This window comes from Pseudophryne corroboree, chromosome 6 (assembly GCF_028390025.1).
Source record: "Pseudophryne corroboree isolate aPseCor3 chromosome 6, aPseCor3.hap2, whole genome shotgun sequence".
NCBI lineage: Eukaryota > Metazoa > Chordata > Amphibia > Anura > Myobatrachidae > Pseudophryne > Pseudophryne corroboree.
The window spans coordinates 373,729,642-373,753,913 of NC_086449.1; the positions used below are offsets into that span (position 1 = coordinate 373,729,642).

The 24,272-nt window shown below is 45.4% G+C and overlaps 1 protein-coding gene across 2 annotated transcripts in view; it reads left to right on the forward strand.

Moving 5' to 3' along the window:
- The window catches only part of SMO (smoothened, frizzled class receptor), a 75,881-nt gene that overhangs the window by 36,813 nt on the left and 14,796 nt on the right, over positions 1-24,272 (forward strand). For both annotated transcript variants that reach the window (XM_063926719.1, XM_063926720.1), the window contains exon 7: positions 17,382-17,474. In XM_063926719.1, coding sequence (XP_063782789.1) covers positions 17,382-17,474 — 93 coding nt within the window. The remainder of the gene's footprint in view (positions 1-17,381; positions 17,475-24,272) is intronic.

Genomic DNA, 24,272 nt, shown 5'->3' on the forward strand with positions numbered 1-24,272 from the left:
CTCATGCCTTCTATAGCCTCGTTGAAGGAATTTTTCCATCAAGTCGTTGATTTCTCTCTCTGCATCCATCTCATTGCTTGAAATCCGCTTTACTCTTAGAAATTGCGAGTACGGAAGACCTTTTTTCATGGCTTCTGGATGGAAGCTCCTTGCATGGAGTAGTGTGTTCCTATCCGTGGGTTTGTGATACATTGATGTAAATAATGCTGTACCTGTTTTTGTGATTTGGACGTCCAGGTAATGGATTGTGTCAGTACTTACATCATAGGTGAACTTGATGTTAGCGTCCATTTGATTGATAAGTGTCATATGACACAAAAAATCATTGAGTTTGCCGGACCATATTATAAGCAGATCATCTATATAACGCAAAAATAAGATGATACCGTTAGCAAAAGGTAAATTTTCTAAAAACAGCGTTTTTTCAACGGACAACATAAACGCATTTGCAAACGCTGGGGCCACGTTACTCCCCATCGCGCACCCCAAGCGTTGCAGAAAGAAGGTACCGTCAAACATAAAAAAGTTTCGGGTGAGAGTCTTTTCCAACAAAAGTAAGAAAAAGTCAATATCCGGGCCTTTGTAATGTGAGTTACCAATCAGCAACCGCCTCATTGAGGAAATTCCCTCTCGATGTGGGATGTTTGTGTACAGACTTACTACATCAATGCTCGCTAATACACATTCCTCAGGTAGATCTGTACAGTTTTGAAGGTGGAGCAAAAGTTGTGTGGTATCCATGAGTACCGTCTGCTCTGCTTGGATTACCGGCTGTAGATAATGGTCTAGATATCTGGAGATGGCATTGTATAGCGACCCACGTGCCGAGATTATTGGGCGTCCCGGGGGGGCAGACAGGCTCTTGTGCACTTTTGGCAATGTGTAAAGAATTGGAGTAATAGGATGGTCCACCGTCAGTGCTTTCAGGGTAATTTTATCAATATAATTCTTCTGATATGCATCCTGTAGAATTATATCAATCTCTTTTTTGAATGAGATTGAGGGATCCCCCCCCAATTTCTCATAGACCGACTGGTCATTAAGCTGGCGGTGGATTTCGTCCATGTATTGGGCACGATCCTGCAGCACAATGGCCCCTCCCTTGTCGGCCGCTCGTATCACCAACTCCTTGTTCTCGCTTAAAGATCTCATTGCTACAAATTCTCCTTGTGTTAAGTTCGGCAGGGGTTTATCCATCTTTTTGATCTCCTTGATGACAGTGGATTCAAGCATCCTTGAATAGCTTCTAATCGAAGCATTATGCGTCTGCGGATCAAAATGAGAAATAGGTCTTAAAGGATGATCCGGACCCTCCAAAACCTCAGTGATTGGATTCTTCCCAAAATGCTCTTTTAACTTTAGGTTACGTTGGTGTTTCCATGCATCCACTTTCCAATCAAAAGCATTAAATTTTGTTGTGGGTACATATGAGAGCCCTTTATTCAGTAAACTGGTTTCTTCATCGGATAGTGTATACGAGGGCAGATTAATTATGAGCTTGTTGCAAGGAATTAGCGTTTTCCTCTTCCTTTCTCCTTGGCCACCCCTCCTCGTTTGGGAGCGTGTTCTTTTCTTCGCGCACCGCCGGTGCGTGTCGAGGTCCCTAAAGGGGGTTTACTGCTTTGGGCGCTGGATAGGGGTTCTTGTTCCTCTGCTGAGCTTCCCCCAGTGGATACCTCAGTATCTGTTAGAAATCGTCTTGAATTTCGTTTATTAAAGAATTGCTTCCTTCTTAGGGGATAACGCCCTGTGGCCCAGGGGTAGACTGTTTGTTCTTCATAGTCCTTATTCACTGTTACCAGTTTTGATTTTTTATATTTGATCAGTTCACTTTTATAGGACTCAACCTTTTGATTCAGTTTGGTCATCCAATCTGTATTGGGGTCGCTTGTCAAGAGGGTATTGGAGGATTTTACCAGGTCTGCTATTTTAGCTTTGGTTTCATTCATTATTCTGGTGGATTCTTCCACCACTAATAACATCAGGTCACATGAGCATTTGTTCAACACTGCCACCCAGCGGCGACAAAACTCCGAATTCATCCTCCCTATAGTGGGGATATTTTTGATTCTAAATCCCCTGGGGATCTTCCGTTCCCTATAATAATCAGAGATTGTTACGCTATGCAGGTGATAATCTATCTCCTTTTTCTTTAATTTGAGTAATGAGAAATAAATGTCCTCTGCGGCATCTACACCAGCAGTACTTTTAAAGGTGTCTTTGTTTAGTAATATCTCTGCCTCAGAGTCAGTGAAGCTCAGAAACTCCCCTGTAGGTAGGGTGATAGTCTGAAAACCTGGAATATTTTTCAATCTGCCTTGACTTGATCCCTCCATAATTGTGAATCAATCAAAGCAGCAGCAAGCCCTTATGCATAAACAAACACCGTGTTCACAAATAAGCGTGCAGAAAAGAATAATTTAGTGAGCAAAAAAGACGGTACTGACACAAATCCATATCATTTTTGAAGAATGGTTGCCATGTCCAATAAATATGTGACAAGCAGAAATTTAATGCATAAAGTTCCCAAATGACCGGCACTCCAAACAACTTGTTAATTACCTGGGTGCCCTCCCACGGTCCAGACAGAGCAGAAACAAAGAGCAAGTTCAGGCGGCACTCCACGGATTTACAAAACCAAATAAGACAGCTACACCAGCTTGATTGTCAACGTTTCAGGTGCTATTTAATTACACCTTTCGTCAGGATACAAATAAAGAAAGTACAACATACCTTATATAGATCACCAGTGTTCAGACCCCAATCACCTTTGCCACCCTTTTCCGGTCACGGGTGCCGTCATTAAGCACGGCCATCCACAGCTGACAGGAAAACGGGTTGCCATAGCAACCCCCAACCAACCAACACGTAACCTACGTGCTCCAGACCACCCACACCCCCGGAGCCCGCCCAGCGGCATCGCGTAAAGCCGCGTCTACCAATGAGCGGACGGGGGAGGCGGGGGCCCGTCGCCTAGGCAACGAAATGCTCCGGGGGTGTGGGTGGTCTGGAGCACGTAGGTTACGTGTTGGTTGGTTGGGGGTTGCTATGGCAACCCGTTTTCCTGTCAGCTGTGGATGGCCGTGCTTAATGACGGCACCCGTGACCGGAAAAGGGTGGCAAAGGTGATTGGGGTCTGAACACTGGTGATCTATATAAGGTATGTTGTACTTTCTTTATTTGTATCCTGACGAAAGGTGTAATTAAATAGCACCTGAAACGTTGACAATCAAGCTGGTGTAGCTGTCTTATTTGGTTTTGTAAATCCGTGGAGTGCCGCCTGAACTTGCTCTTTGTTTCTGCTCTGTCTGGACCGTGGGAGGGCACCCAGGTAATTAACAAGTTGTTTGGAGTGCCGGTCATTTGGGAACTTTATGCATTAAATTTCTGCTTGTCAGATATTTATTGGACATGGCAACCATTCTTCAAAAATGATATGGATTTGTGTCAGTACCGTCTTTTTTGCTCACTAAATTATTCTTTTCTGCACGCTTATTTGTGAACACAGTGTTTGTTTATGCATAAGGGCTTGCTGCTGCTTTGATTGATTCACAATTATGGAGGGATCAAGTCAAGGCAGATTGAAAAATATTCCAGGTTTTCAGACTATCACCCTACCTACAGGGGAGTTTCTGAGCTTCACTGACTCTGAGGCAGAGATATTACTAAACAAAGACACCTTTAAAAGTACTGCTGGTGTAGATGCCGCAGAGGACATTTATTTCTCATTACTCAAATTAAAGAAAAAGGAGATAGATTATCACCTGCATAGCGTAACAATCTCTGATTATTATAGGGAACGGAAGATCCCCAGGGGATTTAGAATCAAAAATATCCCCACTATAGGGAGGATGAATTCGGAGTTTTGTCGCCGCTGGGTGGCAGTGTTGAACAAATGCTCATGTGACCTGATGTTATTAGTGGTGGAAGAATCCACCAGAATAATGAATGAAACCAAAGCTAAAATAGCAGACCTGGTAAAATCCTCCAATACCCTCTTGACAAGCGACCCCAATACAGATTGGATGACCAAACTGAATCAAAAGGTTGAGTCCTATAAAAGTGAACTGATCAAATATAAAAAATCAAAACTGGTAACAGTGAATAAGGACTATGAAGAACAAACAGTCTACCCCTGGGCCACAGGGCGTTATCCCCTAAGAAGGAAGCAATTCTTTAATAAACGAAATTCAAGACGATTTCTAACAGATACTGAGGTATCCACTGGGGGAAGCTCAGCAGAGGAACAAGAACCCCTATCCAGCGCCCAAAGCAGTAAACCCCCTTTAGGGACCTCGACACGCACCGGCGGTGCGCGAAGAAAAGAACACGCTCCCAAACGAGGAGGGGTGGCCAAGGAGAAAGGAAGAGGAAAACGCTAATTCCTTGCAACAATCTCATAATTAATCTGTCCTCGTATACACTATCCGATGAAGAAACCAGTTTACTGAATAAAGGGCTCTCATATGTACCCACAACAAAATTTAATGCTTTTGATTGGAAAGTGGATGCATGGAAACACCAACGTAACCTAAAGTTAAAAGAGCATTTTGGGAAGAATCCAATCACTGAGGTTTTGGAGGGTCCGGATCATCCTTTAAGACCTATTTCTCATTTTGATCCGCAGACGCATAATGCTTCGATTAGAAGCTATTCAAGGATGCTTGAATCCACTGTCATCAAGGAGATCAAAAAGATGGATAAACCCCTGCCGAACTTAACACAAGGAGAATTTGTAGCAATGAGATCTTTAAGCGAGAACAAGGAGTTGGTGATACGAGCGGCCGACAAGGGAGGGGCCATTGTGCTGCAGGATCGTGCCCAATACATGGACGAAATCCACCGCCAGCTTAATGACCAGTCGGTCTATGAGAAATTGGGGGGGGATCCCTCAATCTCATTCAAAAAAGAGATTGATATAATTCTACAGGATGCATATCAGAAGAATTATATTGATAAAATTACCCTGAAAGCACTGACGGTGGACCATCCTATTACTCCAATTCTTTACACATTGCCAAAAGTGCACAAGAGCCTGTCTGCCCCCCCGGGACGCCCAATAATCTCGGCACGTGGGTCGCTATACAATGCCATCTCCAGATATCTAGACCATTATCTACAGCCGGTAATCCAAGCAGAGCAGACGGTACTCATGGATACCACACAACTTTTGCTCCACCTTCAAAACTGTACAGATCTACCTGAGGAATGTGTATTAGCGAGCATTGATGTAGTAAGTCTGTACACAAACATCCCACATCGAGAGGGAATTTCCTCAATGAGGCGGTTGCTGATTGGTAACTCACATTACAAAGGCCCGGATATTGACTTTTTCTTACTTTTGTTGGAAAAGACTCTCACCCGAAACTTTTTTATGTTTGACGGTACCTTCTTTCTGCAACGCTTGGGGTGCGCGATGGGGAGTAACGTGGCCCCAGCGTTTGCAAATGCGTTTATGTTGTCCGTTGAAAAAACCCTGTTTTTAGAAAATTTACCTTTTGCTAACGGTATCATCTTATTTTTGCGTTATATAGATGATCTGCTTATAATATGGTCCGGCAAACTCAATGATTTTTTTTGTGTCATATGACACTTATCAATCAAATGGACGCTAACATCAAGTTCACCTATGATGTAAGTACTGACACAATCCATTACCTGGACGTCCAAATCACAAAAACAGGTACAGCATTATTTACATCAATGTATCACAAACCCACGGATAGGAACACACTACTCCATGCAAGGAGCTTCCATCCAGAAGCCATGAAAAAAGGTCTTCCGTACTCGCAATTTCTAAGAGTAAAGCGGATTTCAAGCAATGAGATGGATGCAGAGAGAGAAATCAACGACTTGATGGAAAAATTCCTTCAACGAGGCTATAGAAGGCATGAGTTGATTAAGGCCAAAGAAAAAGCAATGGCACTATCACGTGAAGAATGCCTACGTAGAAAAAGTAAATCTGAACGGAAGATAGTTCCTTTGGTAACTACTTACACGACGGCCAGTACAATCATCAGGAAAAATGCCAACATACTCTGGCCCATTGTCAGTACAGACAACTCGATTCCAGCGCTCCATAACAGCTCCTTACTCAAGTGTCATCGTCGAGGAAGAAATTTAAAAGACTGGTTGGTACATTCTGATATAGTATCACCACAAAGGGAACTCAGGTCTCAATTTTTGAGTAAGCCCCCGGGGTCCTACAAGTGTACGGGATGTACAACTTGCAGATTCCTGGAAACAGGACCAGTGGTACTGCATCCCCACTCTGGTAAAAAAATTGCCATTAAGCATGTGCTGACGTGCACTTCAAGATTTGTTATCTACATCATTAAATGTCCGTGCGGTCTAGCATACATAGGCAAAACGGTATGCACCTTTTGGGAACGGGCTGCACAACATAGATCCGCCATCAGAATGGCCTTGGAGGGTAAAGCCACCGAACAGCCAGTAGCGCGTCACTATAAGGAAATGGGCCACAGTATGGCCACTTTGCGGTACAAATTGGTGGACCATGTTCCACCATTACCGCGTGGGGGCGACCGAAATAAGAAGCTGCTGCAGTTGGAGGCACGTTGGATAAATAACTTTAACACTGTCTCACCAATGGGCCTCAATGAAAACTTATCTCTTCTATGCTTTTTATAAAGTATTGTCTCTGCTTGGGTATAATAGGCCTGGTAATAGCATCAACAAATATGTTTTTTTGTATACCTAATAGGTCTGCTAGCAGCGATAATGAGTCTTTCTATTTAATGACACATTTAACTGTTAATTAATTCGGTTTCTAGGAGAGGCGGCTTATTGCTGAATGGATTCATAAACTAATATTATATTTGGCTATGTTGTTGCTATGATCTTTGACACATTTAGTGTTGTAAGGGTGGTTAATCAATGCCTTTAGGAATTTTTTCCATGGATGTTACCAGCTTTAAAGTAATAGCTTTCTGATCATTAATATATACCGCAATACTGCCGTAATTCCTTAGATAACCGACTCATTAATATCGTGATTATTGCAGCATCCAGACCTTTTATTTAAACCTAGTTGTTGTACTCATGACGAAGCACCACAATGTGATATTGTTATATGCTTTGATTGCCTGTGTTATGTTCCAGCATGATTCCGCACACTGTTTGTTGTCACATTGGTAAGCATTTCGTTGCCTAGGCGACGGGCCCCCGCCTCCCCCGTCCGCTCATTGGTAGACGCGGCTTTACGCGATGCCGCTGGGCGGGCTCCGGGGGTGTGGGTGGTCTGGAGCACGTAGGTTACGTGTTGGTTGGTTGGGGGTTGCTATGGCAACCCGTTTTCCTGTCAGCTGTGGATGGCCGTGCTTAATGACGGCACCCGTGACCGGAAAAGGGTGGCAAAGGTGATTGGGGTCTGAACACTGGTGATCTATATAAGGTATGTTGTACTTTCTTTATTTGTATCCTGACGAAAGGTGTAATTAAATAGCACCTGAAACGTTGACAATCAAGCTGGTGTAGCTGTCTTATTTGGTTTTGTAAATCCGTGGAGTGCCGCCTGAACTTGCTCTTTATATATATATATATATATATATATATATATATATATATATATATATGTGTGTGTACATATTAGCCTGGATCTGTGACTGTGTGGCTAACGCTGGGCGGAGTCACAACGCTGGGTGGAGTCAACTGCATCTGCAGGGAGCTACACCATGGCCTGTGGCAGCAGCAGAGTCAGGTACAAGATGCCCAGTGACACTACCTACAGTATAGGGAGGTGACCATGGCCAGCGGCAGCAGCAGCGACAGGTACTGCCAGCATCAGCAGGGAGGGGAACACAGCTGATACGGAGGGTACTTGGAAGCAGCAGGTGGGCGGGTGCCACTCCTCTCCCCAGTAGACACCATGCCTGGATGCTTACACCCACACCCCACACCGGGGAAATGCTCCCTCATGCACCCCTATATCACAACCTGCCGCATACAGAGACACGGGGGTGCCATGCTGGCCGGCAAGCGGAGCAGAACATGTGCAGCTGGACGGCGCCAGGAAGCCACAGTCCCCAATCCCTATTGCTGCTCCGACAGAACTTCCTCCGTCTGCAACCTAAGGCCGCCCCATGCTCCTCTCCGGGGAAAACACTATGCCTGCCGGATGACAGCCAGACTGCAGGGCTGGGGACGCAATCGACTGACCTGCAATAAAATCACCTGTCGCAGCCACATAGTGTGGAGGCATGCTGCCCTTCAGATGGGGTGGACCATGTGCAACGGAACGGGCACAGGGCGCAACAATAATCACGCCACATTGCTGCAGAGCTGGAGCTCCCTCCCTCTGCAGCCGACTCATCTCACATCAGCAGCCAGTGACCATTACAGCAGAATGCAGTTAATGTGATGCTATCTGACTGGACCGAAACTTACAATACATTTCCCAATAAAAATGTGATTCAGGCTTTGTGGTAAACTAATGTAAAAATAGGATTATAATTACCTACCAGTAAATCCTTTTCTCGTAGTCCATAAGGGATATTGAGGAATCTAGTACGATGGGGTATAGACGGGGTCCAAAGGAGCCAGTGCACTTTAAATTTCAACTGGGTGTGCTGGATCCTCCCCTCTATGCCCCCTCCCACAGGCAGTTATAGGTAAAAACGTGTCCGAAGGAGAAAGGACATATATGGGAGAAGGAAATATGATAACAAAGAGTGGTGAGATTTACATACCAGTACACCACTAACATATAACAACCAGCGGTTGCTGTTGCTGTTACCAGCCGTTGCTGAACAGGTAACCACATAACAAGAACCTGCAGAAAAGTCAACGCACTGAGGCGGGTGCCCAATATCCCTTATGGACTACGAGAAAAGGATTTACCGGTAGGTAATTAAAATCCAATTTTCTGATCCGAGCCGTTCTACATAGATCTTCAAGGCTCGCACAGCATCCAATGCCTCCGGAGGAGCAGAAGTGCCAGAACCGGACGGAATCACAATAGGCTGATTCAAGTGAAACGCAGAGACAACCTTCGGCAGGAACTGCTGCCTAGTCCGGAGCTCTGCTCTGTCCTCGTAAAAGACCATGTTTGGACTTTTACATGACAAGGCACCCAATTCTGAGACACGTCGAGCAGAAGCCAGGGCCAGTAACATCACCGTTTTCCACATGAGGTACTTGTCTCCTAACGTCATCAGAGGTTCAAACCAGGAGGACTGTAGAAATCCAACACTACATGCAGATCACAAGGTGCCGTAGGCGGCACAAAAGGAGGTTGGATGTGGAATACCCCTTGCAAGAATGTCTGAACTTCTGGCAACACTGCCAATTTCTTCTGGAAGAAAATGGAGAGCGCTGAAATATGGACTTTAATGGAACACAGACGTAAGCCTTTATCCACACCAGCCTGCAGGAAATGTATGAAACGTCCCAAGTAAAACTCAGCAGGCAGATACTTGCGCTCCTCGCACCAAGAGACATATCTTCAGATATGGTGATAGTGTTTTGACGTAACCGGTTTTCTTGCCTGAACCATGGTAGCAATAACCTTTTTTGGAAAGGCCCTTGTGAGCTAGGAAGTTCTGCTCAACCGCCATACCGTCAAACAAAGTCGCCGTAAGTCCGGGTAGATGAACGGTCCTTGTTGAAGAAGATCGCTTCTTAGTGGCAGAGGCCAAGGGTCTTCGATGGACATGTCCAGAAGACCCTCCGAGGCCAATCCGGGGCAATCCGAATTGCCTGGGTTCTTTGATTCCTGATTCGCTTTAGCACCCCTGGGAGCAATGGAATTGGAGGAAACAGGTAGACCAGCCGGTAAGGCCAAGGCGATGCCAGTGCATCCACTGCCGTCCCCCGAGGGTTCCTGGTTCACGAGCAATACCAGGGAAGTTTCTTGTTGAGACGAGAAGCCATCATGTCTATCTGCGGGCAGCCCCACTGGTTGATGACCTGCTGGAACACCTGCTGGTGGAGACCCCACTCCCCTGGGTGGAGATCGTGACAACTCAGGAAGTCCGCTTCCCAGTTGTGCACACCCGGAATGAAGATTACTGACAGAGCTCTTGCATTTCTTCCCGCCCAGTGGAGTATCTTTGACACCTCTCGCATGCAGGCTCTGCTTTTTGTCCCTCCTTGTCGATTGATATATGCCACCGCCGTGGCATTGTCCGACTGTACCTGGATTGCGTGATCCCTGAGCAGAGGAGAGGCCTAAAGCAGAGCATTTTAGATTGCACGAAGTTTCAGAATGCTGATCGAAAGGAGGCTTTCGTGGGTTGACCACCTGCTCTGGAACTGCGCCCCTTGGGTGACAGCTCCCCATCCCCTCAGACTCGCATCCGTTGTGAGTAGGGTCCAATCCTCAATCCTGAAACTCCAGCCTTCCAGTAGGTTGGAGGACTGTAGCCACCACAGGAGGAAAATCCTGTAGATGTGATCCGAACCACTTTCTCAGGAGATCCAACTGAAATGTTCTGGCATGGAACCTCCCATACTGGATCACCTCGTAAGAGGTGACCATCTTTCCCAACAATCTTATGCAAAGATGGACGGACACTCGAGTAGGTTGGAGCACCATGCAGATCATCTCCTGAAGTTTTCTCGCCTTGTCCTCTGGTAGGAACACCTTCTGGGCCACAGTATCCAGCAACATCCCCAGGAACAGGATTCTCTGAGTCGGCTCCAGGTGGGACTTCTGTAAGTTGAGAATCCACCCATGGTGTGACAAAAGTTGGATAGTGCGGTCGATATGGATCAATAAAAGCTCCCTGGATCTTGCTTTTATCAGAAGATCGGTAAGGGACAACATTGACCCCCTTGACCCGGATTTGGAACATCATCTCCGCCATGACCTTCATGAATACCCTCAGAGCTGTAGACAGGCCGAAGGGCAGAGCCTGGAATTGGAAGTGATTGCCCAGCAGGGCAAACCACAGGTAAGCCAAATTCGGTCTTACCGAACCGTCCGGTTTCTGCACCACAAATAGGTTGGAGTAAATCCCCTTGCCGCATTGCGGTATTGGTACTGGAACAATGACGTGGGACTGGGCCAATTTTTGGATGGCCTGTTGCAACGTAACTTGCATATCCTCCAAAGCTGGTAAGCTTGATTTGAAAAATCGTTGGGGAGGAGTACTGTTGAATTCCTCTAGCTTGTAGCCTTGAGAAATGAGATTTCTGACCCAGGTAACCTGGTAGGAAGTCTACCAGACGCGGCTGAAGTGACGCAATCGAGCTCCAACCTCGAGATCCCCTCGGGGTGGGTGGGCACCGTCATGCTGAGGCCTTAGCGGAAGCAGAAGTGGTGGTCTGTTCCTGAGAGCTGGGGCTTGCAGGCTTTCTGGACTTACCTCTGGTGCCTCTAGTCCCATTGGAGGCACTACCGGCCTTCGCTCAAAATCTGTGAGACCGAAAGGACTGGACAGATGGCCCCGGGTAGGAGCGTCTCGCCGGCGAGGCCCCAGAGGGGAGAAACATGGATTTCCCAGCAGTAACTTTGGAAATCCAGGTATCCAATTCATCCCCAAAGAGCCATTCCCCAGAAATGGGGAGGAATTCCACACTACGTTTGGATTCTGCATCCGCAATCCACTGACGCAACTACAAGGCCCTGCGCGCCGACACTGCCATGGCAGAAGTCCTAGCATTAATGTTCCCCATCTCCTTGAGCGAATCACAGAGGACACGTGCAGTGTCCTGAATGTGTTTTAGGAGGGTCACCATAGTGACCAAGGGCATATCCCCCGAGAGGCCCCCCCTGAATTTGAGTGGTCCAGTAATGAATTGCATGGGTCATCCAGCAACCCGCAGTGACCGGCCTTTGCGATACACCTGCTGCCATGTAAATAGATTAGAGTGTAGTCTCTATCTTCCTATTCCCAGGATCCTTCATGGTAGAGGAGCCCGGGGCAGGCAGCACCGCCTTTTTTGACAGGCGAGAGACTGATACATCAACCCCAGGAGGTTCCTCCCAAAATTTCCTACCTTCAGGAGCAAATGGAAAAGTGCGCAAAAATTTTTAGGACACTTGGAATTTTTTGTCTGGATTTTTCCAGGCCAACTTGAATAGGTCATCTAACTCTGTCGAGTCAGGGAAAGTGCCATTAGGCTTGTTTTGTATAAAGAGAAACGACTGCTGTGACGCAGCGTCCTCTAGAGGGAGCTTTAAAACGTCCCGTATAGCCGGAATTCGGGGTTCAATACCCTGAGCAGAATCAGGATCCCCACTAACAGTATCCAAGTCATCCCCATCCTCCTGTATATCCTCATCTGTATCGGAGAGTAGAGCGGGTAACCCACGCTTCTGTGGACCTGCCTGAGGGAGGGGGGGCTCTGCTGCATATGCCCTAGCAGCTAAATCTGAAACAGCTCGTTGTAGTAGCTGAGTCTTCTGTACATTAGCAGTGAGCTGGGATGACATATCTGACATCATAGTTTTAAGAGACCCTAGCCAGTGGGGCTCTGGACCCTCTCCCCCAGCCCCTGATTTGTGAAGATTGGCTGCATTGTTCACAGGAAACAGAATCAGTAGATAATGGAGAGAATGTGGTGTAGCATACACTGCACAGCTTGTGTTTACACATGTTTCACAGTAAGAACAATAACATACACACAGACAGTTACGGCCCATACACACTGGGCGATTTTGAGCTGTAAGCAGCTCACTTTTGGTGTTTTGAGCTACTTTCAGCTTAAAACCGCCCAGTGTGTATGCCCAAACGATGAGCGTGCTCCCGCTTCATCGCTGGCGGCCGCCGTTCATCTACTGGTATTACCAGTAGATGAACGGCGGGGTGAGCGGCTTTCCGTAGCATCCTGCTATGGAAAGCCGCTGACATCGCTGGGCAGGGGGGAAAAACGCTCAATGTGTATGCACTGAGTGCTTTTCAGCCCAGCGATGTCAGCGATCATCGCTGTGCATACACAATGGGCAAAAACGCCCAGTGTGTATGCACCTTTATATTGCAAGCCTGCCCTACAGTATGTGAGAGGAGAGAGAGAGACAACAGCACACCCCTAGCTGTACAGCCCCAGTGAGGCTGTCAGCTCACTATATTACAATAAACACTAACAAATCCTGTCCTAAAGAGGACCCAGATAGTGTATACAAGCGGCTCTCCCCCTTTGCTACACCCTGTACCAGAGATCCAGTGTGGCTGAGGATCAGGAAGTGCTGTGTGTGCTGAGAATGGCTGCAGTAAGCACAGGAAGGCACCAAAACGCCTCAGGTCCCGCTCTGATGTAGCTCCGCACCCTTCAATGGCGCCGGAGTTACAGGGATATATTATACTGGCAAACTCTTAATTTAGCTTAAAAACAGCACAAGTGCTAGTGAAAGTGTTTTTGTGCCAGTCTACATGGGGGATCTTAGCGGGACCCCCCCCCAGGAGGGTCCCGTATGCCGTTCCCGTGGTCAGCTGCACAGTGAACCGGGGCCCCCGTGTGTACTCACCAACGATGTCGCCTTCAGGCAGCGTTAGGGGTGTGCGGTGTGCTGTGGCTGTGACAGCTGGCCAGCCAAGGCGCAGTGCCCCGCTGAACAACAACCTTTCAGTACGGTGGTCCTGTAGCGGGGAAGCGGCTCTGCACCTCGTAAGGCTGGAGACCGCCCCCCTTCCCTAACTCCCACGGTGCAGGTATACTGTTGCCCAAACAGCATACCGAAAATAACAAACATTAAAAAAAAATTGAGAAACTCTCTGGAGCTCAGAGATGTGCATAGTCTCCTGAGGGCACTTTTTTCTAAACTGCCTGTGGGAGGGGGCATTGAGGGGAGGACCCAGTTGCAGAAATTTAAAGTGCACTTGCTCCTTTGGACCCCGTCTATACCCCATCATACTAGATTCCCCAATATCCCTTATGTATGCTAGAGAAATATACTACGTGGAAATAATAGGGCTCATTTACTAATACTGCATATAGATGCAAAATCTATACTAAACTGTAGTTTTTATCTGTAGATAATTGGAGAGAGACTGCGCTCACTGGGATGGGGGGTTAGTGCTGCTAGGCCTAGAGGTGTCCTACCTCCGTACTAATGTTAAGCAATGGTGAGGTCAGCGCACTTGTGGGAGAGAAGGAATGTGAGAAAAAGGGTGAAGATGGAAAGGGATGGAGAAAGAAGGGATGAAAGAAAATGGGAAGAAAGTAATGTGACAATTTGATGTATGATAGTGTTCACAAATGACCATATGTCGTAATATAATGATGTTTATTAGGGTGGTATGTTCCCACTGTCAGGTGTGTCATGCAGACCACCCTTTTCAGTGTACCCTCCTGAATGGTACACTTCTGCTCAAAACTTCTAGAATTAATAATAAGAGTGGTGGGTAAAAGTATGTGCCTCTCCGTAAATCTGGCACAATGTCTGTGTCAGTGTTATGTCCTTAGGAGTCCTAATGTTCAGAGGTCCCTTGCGGGATGAATGTCAGGTATGCCCAAGGGTGCACCTTTACCATAGGTATGGTATCACCTATGTGGCTCTGTAACTAGGTAAGTATCAGTCGTGGTGGGGTGTGTGACAGTTTGCGGCGTCCCGCCTGTCAGACCTCCCTGTGTGCACCAAATGAGGAATCGGGGGTACGGGCTTGGTTCTTACACTTACCGCCGGGGGTGCGTTCCGCGCGCCTGTGCCGGCTCAGCTTCCGTTCCCGAGTCCTCCGGTGTCCTTTGATGTCCAGGCCGTCTCGTCTCGGTCCCCGTGGTCGGTCAGCGGCCGCCGCTTTCCTCCTTACTCCGCCGGGTCCCGTCTGTGACTTCCTGCTTTGCCGCTCACGTGATGTGTCACGTGAGCGGGAGTGTTCAATTAGCCCCTGTTGCTCGGGGATACCTCTCTCCAGCCGGGGAGAGGTGTCTGTAGAATGTAGTGTGTAGTGAGACAAGTCCTCCAACGCGTTTCAGCAATCTGCCTTTTTCTAGGATTACAAGTCTTGAGTCCTTGGATCATTATATGCTTGTTACATGGCACTGATTGGTTCCCAATGTATGTGCACGCCCCTTTATGTTAATGGCCAGTATTATATAATCGGCTTTCTCCAATGTTGATAGGAAGAGACGTATTCTTTGTCCCTAATTTGGGATGTCTGTTAACACTGATTGATTACTAATAATGGGTAATACTTGTGTGAAAAAAGATGGGGGATAATGTATGATAGAACTGTCGGTGCATATATTGTATAGATTGAAAAAGTTATGATAATTACGTAGGTGGATGGGATAAACATGGTTTGGGGGGGGGATAACATGATTGGTTTGGATAGTATGTGATGATAACTAAAATAAAAATAAATATAAATAAAAATAAATATGAATAATGAAAAAAAAAATGAAAATAAAAATAAATACATAAAAAATAAAAATAAATATAAAAAATAATAAAAAAATAATCTAATAATAAATAAAAATAAATATAAAAATAAACATAAATATGAAAATAAACAAATATAATAAAAATAAATATAAATAAAATTAAAATGAAAAAGAAAAAAATAAATAAAAAAATATATATAATAAAAAATATATAAAATAAATAAATATAAATATAAAAATAAGAATGATGAATGTATTAATGATTAGAGTGTGTGTGAGTACTTTAATGTATATTGGTAGTAGGAGCTCAGGAGGCGGTTACATTCCTGATTTAATGATGTTACACTGACCCTAAATGTTTATGGCTTTCTAAGGATGAGTGGATTGCCTCAGTGTAGGACTAATATAATGGTACTGACCATGTGTTTACTTATGAATTAATCTAAGTCCCTAGACGTCTTGTCATACCCCTACATTTGTAGTCCCATCACCCGAGGTATGGGTTCATCATACCGTGTTAATTAATTTTTTTTTATTTTTTTTTCATTATTCATATTTATTTTTATTTATATTTTTTTTATTTTATTATTATTTTTATATTTATTTATTTTCAATCACATATCAATCATATCTACTATTAATTTTTCATTCATTAATAATTTTTCACTCATCGTTACTATCTTTTCCTTTCACATCTTTCATCCTGTCATGCAATTGCATACGTCGATATCCCACGTTACAGACAATTACCTAATATCATCACATACTTTCCAAACCAATCATGTTATCCCCCCCCCCAAACCATGTTTATCCCATCCACCTACGTAATTATCATAACTTTTTCAATCTATACAATATATGCACCGACAGTTCTATCATACATTATCCCCCATCTTTTTTCACACAAGTATTACCCATTATTAGTAATCAATCAGTGTTAACAGACATCCCAAATTAGGGACAAAGAATACGTCTCTTCCTATCAACATTGGAGAAAGCCGATTATATAATACTGGCCATTAACATAAAGGGGCGTGCACATACATTGGGAACCAATCAGTGCCATGTAACAAGCATATAATGATCCAAGGACTCAAGACTTGTAATCCTAGAAAAAGGCAGATTGCTGAAACGCGTTGGAGGACTTGTCTCACTACACACTGCATTCTACAGACACCTCTCCCCGGCTGGAGAGAGGTATCCCCGAGCAACAGGGGCTAATTGAACACTCCCGCTCACGTGACACATCACGTGAGCGGCAAAGCAGGAAGTCACAGACGGGACCCGGCGGAGTAAGGAGGAAAGCGGCGGCCGCTGACCGACCACGGGGACCGAGACGAGACGGCCTGGACATCAAAGGACACCGGAGGACTCGGGAACGGAAGCTGAGCCGGCACAGGCGCGCGGAACGCACCCCCGGCGGTAAGTGTAAGAACCAAGCCCGTACCCCCGATTCCTCATTTGGTGCACACAGGGAGGTCTGACAGGCGGGACGCCGCAAACTGTCACACACCCCACCACGACTGATACTTACCTAGTTTCAGAGCCACATAGGTGATACCATACCTATGGTAAAGGTGCACCCTTGGGCATACCTGACATTCATCCCGCAAGGGACCTCTGAACATTAGGACTCCTAAGGACATAACACTGACACAGACATTGTGCCAGATTTACGGAGAGGCACATACTTTTACCCACCACTCTTATTATTAATTCTAGAAGTTTTGAGCAGAAGTGTACCATTCAGGAGGGTACACTGAAAAGGGTGGTCTGCATGACACACCTGACAGTGGGAATATACCACCCTAATAAACATCATTATATTACGACATATGGTCATTTGTGAACACTATCATACATCAAATTGTCACATTACTTTCTTCCCATTTTCTTTCATCCCTTCTTTCTCCATCCCTTTCCATCTTCACCCTTTCTCTCACATTCCTTCTCTCCCGCAAGTGCGCTGTAGTTTTTATCTGTCTACTACAAGTGAAGAAATTAAAGCAAGTGTCTAATTACCTAGATGCTCATTTACTAACATTACATTTATTTATTTTTTATTTATTTTTTACCAACTCAAATTTCTCCTATAGGGGTAATGACATTATTTTCCATCAAGAGCAATCATCCTGGGCTCCTTAGTGAGAAAGCAGCCAGTAAAATCAATGAAACCATGCTGCGACTAGGTAATACTGCTTTCTGTTCCCATTTTTATCTATATGCTGTTCAATATATTTTGTTTTCTGATAAGGAGAATGTGTCAGTATCCTTAAATGTACAAGCTTGGAGTTGCTGGTTAAACAGTAAGAAATGAGGACAGGAATTAGAGGTTGTCAATGAAATGATTAGTCGTTAATGTTCATTATGTAAAATAAGGTAATTTTCTATTTGTTTTATTGTATTTTTTCCTTTATTTACAGTTTTTGTGTGTGTGTGTGTGTGTGTGTGTGTGTGTGTGTGTGTGTGTGTGTGTGTTTCTCTATTAATTATTTCAAATGTATGATTAATATTCATCCTCCCTGCACTGCGGGCAAGATTTAATGGCTCTGACAGCCATTGTTTAAGAAAAGTACGCAGTTCCCAGTGTTTGGTAAAATTGAATTTAGAAGCTGGTCTCACTTAGTGGATATCTGTAGAAAAAGCAGTACTAATTTAAAAAATCTTTTCCAGTTTACTACAACACATTTTAAAAATAATTTAAAATGTTTTAGGATTTGTTACTGTGTGCTGATAATGTCGATATTATCTTAGACCGAAAAACTATACCTCTAGATACACTATTACCGTGGAGCCGCTATGGCCGCTAGACTGGATACACGTGCTACGCACTTTGTACGCTATTTGAGTACAGAGTCCCGCACGTGATACGTACTTGGCGTACACATGTCGCGCTGAGTGTACAGAGTACACACAGCGTGCGCACACACAATTGATAACCTTTAAACCTTGTTAATGATACAATGCAATGATATGATTATACTTTAAACCCTTAGCAGCAAAGTACTGCAACGATGTTATACCTTAAACCTTAAGTAACGCTGATGGTATAAAGTACCCGCAGTGCGTACACCTTATCAATGCCTATACACCTTATACAGATACACTCTAAGACCCTTGCAGGAAAGTGAAGACACAACACTGATTTTTAGTTGAAACCACAGGGTTCTAAGGCCACCGTGGATTAATTCCAAAAGGTAAACAGTACAAATCATACACTACAGGCTAACAAGATAAATCTAAACAGAATAATGGCTGCAGAGAATGTACATACGTGAGAATGTTCGCAAAACGCAACCCGGCCGGTCTTCCGCTGGTCATACAGATAGCGTTCAGAGTCTTCTGACCGGCCAGGCAACAATGGGCTTTTTATACACAACATGCATACACAATACAATGGTCACTGTAATCTCATTGTCCATTGGACACAGGGATGTGTCTTTACATTACAGAAGAGGTCATAGGTGGATTTGAATAGATGGGCGATGTCTTTCCCCAACTGCTCTTGTGGGTGGTATCCTCTGGATTCCCGCCGCATACATAATATACAGTTAATATCTATATTCTACTTTTGCACATAACTATACGCAGGAACATGCAATCTTTCTCTAACCAACACCGGAATGTTACCCTCAAAATACCCTACAGCTGGATACTAGACATCACCTTCCAACCTTTATCTGACCCTTCCTATCATGCAAAGGCAAATCTCTTAGTCCAGGAACTGTTTAAACTATTAATACTCGCTGACGTGGTCTAGGGGAGCTATATCTAAAATGTACACTATTTGGGTTAAATATGTAATGTTCTAATAACCCTCTATGCGTTCACAAACTCTACCGTAAATGCGCATACCACGCGCTAAGGCGCATGGCCGTGGAAAGCTCCTTTACGCAAATTGCGGATATGTGCACGCACGGCAGACTGAGTGCACGCGCAGCGGGCATGTACATGGGGTTAGTACGTGGGGCATGCATTACAATATTTTTGGACTTTGACAGTGCCCAAAAAGTCAAGAGAATAATACTATCCAGTACAGTACGGACGGTGTAATGGTTAGCATTACTGCCTCACAGCACTGAGGTCATGGGTTAGATTCCCACCATGGGAATAACTGTGTGGAGTTTGTATATTCTCCCGTACTTGTGTGGGTTTCCTCCAACAATCTAAAAATATACTGGTAGGTTAATTGGCTCTTAACAAAATTAACCCTATGTATGTGTATGTGCTTATAGAAGGGAATATAGGGGGTAATTCCAAGTTGATCGCAGCAGGAATTTTTTTAGCAGTTGGGCAAAACCATGTGCACTGCAGGGGAGGCAGATATATCATGTGCAGAAAGAGTTAGATTTGGGTGGGTTACTTTGTTTCTGTGCAGGGTAAATACTGGCTGCTTTATTTTTACACTGCAAATTAGATTGCAGATTGAACACACCACACCCAAATCTAACTCTCTCTGCAAATGTTATATCTGCCCCCCTGCAGTGCACATGGTTTTGCCCAACTGCTAACCAAATTCCTGCTGCGATCAACTTGGAATTACCCCCCATAGATTGAAAGCTCCACTGGGGCAGGGACTGATGTGAATGGCCAAAATACTCTCTGTAAAGTGCTGTGGAATATGTGTGCGCTATATAAATAACTAGTAATAAATACAATAATAAATAAATACCATATGATGCCAACTTCTGTATTTAAAACATTGGTCTCCGATACAGTAGTCTACAGAGTAGGCTCAGAATACAGAATTATATGGAGCTATTATTGTCACATACAGATAGTATTGGAATTTCAGAGATACTAAAAAGATTTTGGTACTTACTTGTGCCTAGCACAAGGAACATATAAGGTGTGTGTGTGTGTATATGTGTATATATATATATATATATATATATTATGTATATCGAGGACATGCGGTGAGGTCATTGGCTGAGGAGGCGGCTTTGGCTGGTACCAGAGCCAGATTTACACAAAGTATAGGAGCCCAAGGGTTTGTGTGGGCATTATACACAGGGCAGAAATTTGGTAAGTTCAAAGTTCATTTATTGTCATCAGCGAAAACAAATTGACAGACGAAATTACAGTAGTAGTATATTGATGTAGGACAGTGCTTCCTCCCAATTATTTATTGTTCTTGATAGATTTATGAGATTTTAAGTAGCAGACGAGAGGATTATGGGAAGAATAGAAAGCAAATAATGCAGTTTGTTCTTATTGGTAAACTGCAATAAATATTCTAGCACCATCATAGAAACTGGTAAAAGTCTAATAAATAATAATAATAATAATAATAGAACACATTTATTCCTTCTTTTCTCTGACGTCCTAGTGGATGCTGGGAACTCCGTAAGGACCATGGGGAATAGCGGCTCCGCAGGAGACTGGGCACAAAAAGTAAAAGCTTTAGACTAGCTGGTGTGCACTGGCTCCTCCCCCTATGACCCTCCTCCAAGCCTCAGTTAGATTTTTGTGCCCGAACGAGAAGGGTGCAAGCTAGGTGGCTCTCCTGAGCTGCTTAGAAGTAAAAGTTTAAATAGGTTTTTTATTTTCAGTGAGTCCTGCTGGCAACAGGCTCACTGCATCGTGGGACTAAGGGGAGAAGAAGCGAACTCACCTGACTGCAGAGTGGATTGGGCTTCTTGGCTACTGGACATTAGCTCCAGAGGGACGATCACAGGTTCAGCCTGGATGGGTCCCGGAGCCGCGCCGCCGGCCCCCTTACAGAGCCAGAAGAGCGAAGAGGTCCGGAGAAAGCGGCGGCAGAAGACGTTCCTGTCTTCAAATAAGGTAGCGCACAGCACTGCAGCTGTGCGCCATTGCTCTCAGCACACTTCACACTCCGGTCACTGAGGGTGGGGGGGAGCGCCCTGAGACGCAATAAAAACGATATAAAAACCTTATATGGCTAAAAAAAATGCATCACATATAGCTCCTGGGCTATATGGATGCATTTATCCCCTGCCAGTTTCCTGAAAAAAGCGGGAGAAAAGGCCGCCGTGAAGGGGGCGGAGCCTTTCTCCTCAGCACACAAGCGCCATTTTCTTTCACAGCTCCGCTGGAAGGACGGCTCCCTGACTCTCCCCTGCAGTCCTGCACTACAGAAACAGGGTAAAACAGAGAGGGGGGCACTATTGGCAGCTAATATATAAATACAGCAGCTATAACAGGGAGTAACACTTATATAAGGTTATCCCTGTATATATATAGCGCTCTGGTGTGTGCTGGCAAACTCTCCCTCTGTCTCCCCAAAGGGCTAGTGGGGTCCTGTCCTCTATCAGAGCATTCCCTGTGTGTGTGCTAGGTGTCGGTACGATGGTGTCGACATGTATGAGGAGGAAAATGATGTGGAAGCAGAGCAATTGCCTGTGTTAGTGATGTCACCCCCTAGGGAGTCGACACCTGACTGGATGGTAGTAATAAAAGAATTACGTGACAATGTCAGCACTTTGCAAAAAACTGTTGACGACATGAGACAGCCGACAAATCAATTAGTGCCTGTTCAGGCGTCTCAGACACCGTCAGGGGCGCTAAAACGCCCGTTACCTCAGATGGTCGACACAGACCCTGACACGGATACTGAATCCAGTGTCGACGGTGACGAGACAAACGTAATGTCCAGTAGGGCCACACGTTACATGATCACGGCAATGAAGGAGGCTTTGAACATTTCTGACACTACAAGTACCACAAAAAAGGGTATTATGTGGGGTGTGAAAAAACTACCAGTGGTTTTTCCTGAGTCAGATGAATTAAATGAGGTGTGTGATAAAGCGTGGGTTTCCCCCGATAAAAAACTGCTGATTTCTAATAAATTATTGGCACTATACCCTTTCCCGCCAGAGGTTAGTGCACGTTGGGAAACACCCCCTAGGGTAGATAAGGCGCTCACACGCTTATCAAAACAAGTGGCGTTACCGTCTCCTGATACGGCCGCTCTCAAGGAACCAGCTGATAGAAGGCTGGAAAATATCTTAAAAGGTATATACACACATACCGGTGTTATACTGCGACCAGCGATCGCCTCAGCCTGGATGTGCAGCGCTGGAGTGGCTTGGTCGGATTCCCTGACTGAAAATATTGATACCCTGGATAGGGACAGTATATTATTAACTATAGAGCATCTAAAGGATGCATTACTATATATGCGAGATGCACAGAGGGATATTTGCACCCTGGCATCTAGAGTAAGTGCGATGTCCATTTCTGCCAGAAGAACGTTATGGACGCGACAGTGGTCAGGTGATGCGGATTCCAAACGACATATGGAAGTATTGCCGTATAAAGGGGAGGAGTTATTTGGGGTCGGTCTATCGGACCTGGTGGCCACAGCAACGGCTGGAAAATCCACTTTTTTACCCCAGGTCACCTCTCAGCAGAAAAAGACACCGTCTTTTCAAACCCAGTCCTTTCGTCCCTATAAGGGCAAGAGGGAAAAAGGCCGCTCGTTCCTGCCCCGGGGCAGAGGAAGGGGAAAAAGACTGCACCATGCAGCCTCTTCCCAGGAGCAGAAGCCCTCTCCCGCTTCTGCCAAGTCCTCAGCATGACGCTGGGGCTCTGCAAGCAGACTCGGGCACGGTGGGGGGCCGTCTCAAGAATTTCAGCGCGCAGTGGGCTCACTCGCAAGTGGACCCCTGGATCCTGCAGGTAGTATCACAGGGGTACAAATTGGAATTCGAGACGTCTCCCCCTCGCCGGTTCCTGAAGTCTGCTCTACCAACGTCTCCCTCCGACAGGGAGGCAGTATTGGAAGCTATTCACAAGCTGTATTCCCAGCAGGTGATAATCAAGGTACCCCTCCTACAACAGGGAAAGGGGTATTATTCCACGCTGTTTGTGGTACCGAAGCCGGACGGCTCGGTGAGACCAATTTTAAATCTAAAATCTTTGAACACTTACATAAAAAGGTTCAAATTCAAGATGGAGTCACTCAGAGCAGTGATAGCGAACCTGGAAGAAGGGGACTATATGGTATCTCTAGACATCAAGGATGCTTATCTCCACGTCCCAATCTACCCTTCTCACCAAGGGTACCTCAGGTTTGTGATACAAAACTGTCATTATCAGTTTCAGACGCTGCCGTTTGGATTGTCCACGGCACCACGGGTCTTTACCAAGGTAATGGCAGAAATGATGATTCTTCTTCGAAGAAAAGGCGTATTAATTATCCCTTACTTGGACGATCTCCTGATAAGGGCAAGGTCCAGGGAACAGTTAGAGGTCGGAGTAGCACTATCTCAGGTAGTGCTACGTCAGCACGGGTGGATTCTAAATATCCCAAAATCACAGCTGATTCCAACAACACGTCTACTGTTCCTAGGGATGATTCTGGACACAGTCCAGAAAAAGGTGTTTCTCTCGGAGGAGAAGGCCAGGGAGTTATCCGAGCTAGTCAGGAACCTCCTAAAACCAGGACAAGTGTCAGTGCATCAGTGCACGAGAGTCCTGGGAAAAATGGTGGCTTCTTACGAAGCGATTCCATTCGGAAGATTCCATGCAAGAACTTTTCAGTGGGATCTGCTGGACAAATGGTCCGGATCGCATCTTCAGATGCATCAGCGGATAACCCTATCTCCAAGGACAAGGGTATCTCTCCTGTGGTGGTTACAGAAGGCTCATCTTCTAGAGGGCCGCAGATTCGGCATTCAGGATTGGATGCTGGTAACCACGGATGCCAGCCTGAGAGGCTGGGGAGCAGTCACACAGGGAAGAAATTTCCAGGGCTTGTGGTCAAGCATGGAAACGTCTCTTCACATAAATATCCTAGAGCTAAGGGCCATTTACAATGCCCTAAGTCAAGCAAGGCCTCTGCTTCAGGGTCAACCGGTATTGATCCAGTCGGACAACATCACGGCTGTCGCCCACGTAAACAGACAGGGCGGCACAAGAAGCAGGAGGGCAATGGCAGAAGCTGCAAGGATTCTCCGCTGGGCGGAAAATCATGTGATAGCACTGTCAGCAGTGTTCATTCCGGGAGTGGACAACTGGGA